We start from the raw sequence: 3,608 nt of genomic DNA, 5'->3' as shown, positions 1-3,608 counted from the left end.
AGAGATTGAGAATATTTTCAACACATAATTATTTAAATATTGTAAATGACAAAATTCATCAATCAACTTGTCTGATCTCGAGTTTTAATGTATCCTAATTTTCCCTTTAATAGCCATTTATGATATATTATTAATAAAAAGAGTAATTGATTATAACATACTATCGATTAATCGTGTTAGTCAACTCAGTAGATAGAAAACTAACCAAAACATTCATGACAGTACTGAAGATATATTTTACGGAGTATTTTTATTTTGTTGTTTTTTAAACAATTATATATAAAGCTATTTAATTGTAAAGACGAGATTTTTACGGACAATTGTACATAATGCTTATCATTGTTACCTTTTAATGACTTAATCTATCATAATTGTGTTGTTACATATTACAATTTTCAACTTTACTTTATATCTTGATTAACGACTATCTATCATTTTATAAATGTTGCTTGGAATGGATCACGCATTAAGACTTGTAAGTTTGATTATTAATTTTATCTTTATTTGATAATTTTGTTGTTCATAAGTATTACACCATTTGACTAAGGTTTAGACAATTCCCTCATTAAGTGTATATAATATTTAAATTAATGTTTGTAGTACAATAACCCTGAAATAACCCGACGGGAAATAATTAAAGCAATGGAAAACTATAAAGGACTTAATTGGAAGGTTGAACCTTTTGGTTAGTATTAGATATATTAATGTTATTCTCTGTTTAGAAAAACTTTATCGTTTTAAAATCTGTATTTATTATAGTGTTTAATGATGGAACTGCACGAGATCTGGTCAATCTGCAAGGCACCATTCCAGTAAATTATAAAGGTAATGTACATTCAAATTTATTGTCATGAATTAAGTGTAGTTTTTTTTTATAAGAATAGTTATCTCCTAACATATTAAATTCTTGGTACTGATTAATCAGGATAAAATGTATAACTTTTGCATTTCTCTGTGTAATCACAATCTACCGAATTAATTTACCTTTAGTAATATTTTATTGTTGTGTTAGTGATGCAACATTAATGTTATGTATTTGAGATAATACATATGTAATTCTTAATCTTGTGATATTTCATTGTTGCTTCCCTTGCCCTCTTTAATAAGGGGAGTATTGTAATAGGATAAAATTTTTTAAGTGTAGCTTTCTACAAATCTCTCTCTTTTTAGTCCAAAGAAAACATTTCTGGCCATTGGCCCGTCTGTACCATGATTATCTCTTGAATGATTTTGTTGGATATTGGTCCCCAATTCTAATGTACTAAATCAGGACATCTTGTGTGCAGTTGACAAAAAAAGCATCTAAACAGCTCTTACAAATATTGATGAAATTTGTCTGTAGTCAGAAGACTTTAAGAAGAATCTTTAAGCCTTAATTTATGATATAATTCTTCTTTCGCACATAACTTAAAAAATATCCACTTTATGGTGTTAAGATATTTAATTTAATGTTAAGAAAATCCCCCCCCCCCCACTCTCTGTCCCAAAAAAAATAACATCGAATGGATAAATATTAATAGAGATAGGCTTTTTGGCCTCGCATTTTTACTCATCTTGCCATTCAGATAAGTAAAACATTATTACTTAGCATTTATTGGAAGAATTTTTATGTTGGTATTTAGAAATCGATTAAATCAATAAATAAAATAAAATATTACTACTATGTATGTATATACTACTAGTATATACTATACTACAATTAAAAAACATATCTTACACATCTACAAATGTCAAGTAAAAGCATTTTTTTGAAGTTTGATATTAGAAGAAAATCAAACTTATATATCCATTCTATAAGTGTGCCATATCCACTCACAGCCAGATTTCCAGGTTAAAATTAGCATTCAAAGCATTTTTTGACAATTTTTATTTTAATTGAATCCTAATTGTCCAGTTGTACCTTTGCTGTTATCAGAGAAGTATTCTTGGTATGTTTAATATGAAACCCAATCAAAAGTGTAATTTTATTTAAATCTAATCATTTATTATATTGTTAATTCTTTAGTTTAAAAATATTTCAGTGCTTCTATTTTTCAATAGAATATATTAGTTATTATTTACCAAGAAGGTATTACTCTCTATAATATTAATCACTTTTACTTTATTCAGGTTCTGTCTATAACATTCCGATTTGCATTTGGTTGATGGATACTCACCCTGATAACCCTCCAATATGTTATGTTAAACCAACCCCAGATATGCAAATAAAAATGTCTATGTATGTTGATCATAGTGGGAAAATTTATCTTCCGTATTTACATGATTGGCACCGGGTGAGTATTAGTTTATTTGCTATGATACAATTATCAGTATTTCTCTTTTAATTTTCCTTAGTTTTAATTATCTATTTTAAAGTTAATTTTATTTAATCTTGTGTTACTACTTATAAGAATCAATGGCCTTTTTACAATTGATCTTTAGATATTCACTGTTATTATGGTAGCTAGTCAAAAATGGTGACTTCTACATAGTGATGTCTGACTTTCAACATTCATGATGATTTAGAGGAGTGTAATATCTGGGTTTGTTCTCAAATCCATGTTGGTGGATCTTTAAGAAGGAAAACTTTTTTTTTTTTTTTTTTTTACACTACCTTTAGCTTTAATTACTGGGGATTTAGTATTATACACAAACAATCTTGTTCCTCTTATATTTTATTTTTGTCTTGATTGATTAGTCAGGTGAAATTTAGGAAATTTCAATGTAAAAAAGTAATCATTTTATGAGAATAAGGTAGAGGAATTTGTCTTAATTTACAATAACATAATACGTTGTACCTTAAAACTTTGAAATTAAAGTGAAGTTTCCTCATGGATATCTCATTGGATGAATGCCTCAAAGCTTTCCCATCTGATATTTTAATAATTTATTCTTCCATATGTCTCAACCAAAACTACTCATGCCGTTTTCAATTTCAGGCACTTTTTAAATATCGCTTGATTTAACTATCTCAAAGTCTCCTCTTCCCGTTTTAAGCAAATATTTCAAAACTGATATAGGACCATCGCTCGCCGGGGGTGTTTGTAGGGCGGGAAGGATTGTGTGCAATTTTCCATTATTAATTACAGAAATGTTAACAATAATTTATAATCAATTTCAGACTATGCCTCCTTGTTAATTGTGTGGCTGGCTTCCTAAACAGAAATAAATATTATCCCTAACAAATGATATGTGCAATCGGAAAATAAATTTACTATAATATGTTATGGGGTTTTTTAAAGATAGCTTATACAAAGAGATATTTTCAGAACTCAATTTTAATTTTCTTATCATTAGGATGGTTTGTTGATGTTCTATGTATTTAACACATTGCGTAACTGGTTAGAAGTATCTCAGAAACTGAATTGTTTTTCTAAAACATTTTGTGCTGGAAGATTATTGATTGACCGTGTGTATAGATAAATGAAATATGGTCCGGGTGCGGTAAAAAAAAAAACTCAAATAGTAAATAATTATAATGAGGTGTAGATAGTTGACCGTAGATTAATGCTTGAAGAAGTTTGTCAGGGGGTGCGGTCAGCAAAGTATTTATTTATTTATTTTATGCCGACGTTTCGACCTGAGTTTCAGGTCTTCATCAGGGCTATAGAACAGAAGAGATAACAACA

The 3,608-nt window shown here is 28.4% G+C and overlaps 1 protein-coding gene across 1 annotated transcript in view; it reads left to right on the top strand.

Annotated features, from left to right (window-relative positions):
- Window positions 1-297: 297 nt before the first annotated feature.
- The window catches only part of TSG101 (tumor susceptibility gene 101), a 13,207-nt gene continuing 9,896 nt past the window's right edge, over window positions 298-3,608 (top strand). Inside the window, exons 1-4 of the mRNA XM_014435981.3 lie at window positions 298-475; window positions 601-685; window positions 760-825; window positions 2,110-2,273. Of these exons, the coding sequence (XP_014291467.1) occupies window positions 443-475; window positions 601-685; window positions 760-825; window positions 2,110-2,273 (348 nt within the window). The 5' untranslated portion in view covers window positions 298-442. The remainder of the gene's footprint in view (window positions 476-600; window positions 686-759; window positions 826-2,109; window positions 2,274-3,608) is intronic.

This window comes from Halyomorpha halys, unplaced genomic scaffold (assembly GCF_000696795.3).
Source record: "Halyomorpha halys isolate HHAL.00 unplaced genomic scaffold, Hhal_1.1 Scaffold1751.1, whole genome shotgun sequence".
Classification (NCBI taxonomy): domain Eukaryota; kingdom Metazoa; phylum Arthropoda; class Insecta; order Hemiptera; family Pentatomidae; genus Halyomorpha; species Halyomorpha halys.
The sequence above is the reverse complement of the archived record's forward strand: the minus strand, read 5'-3'. Positions and strand labels throughout refer to the sequence as shown.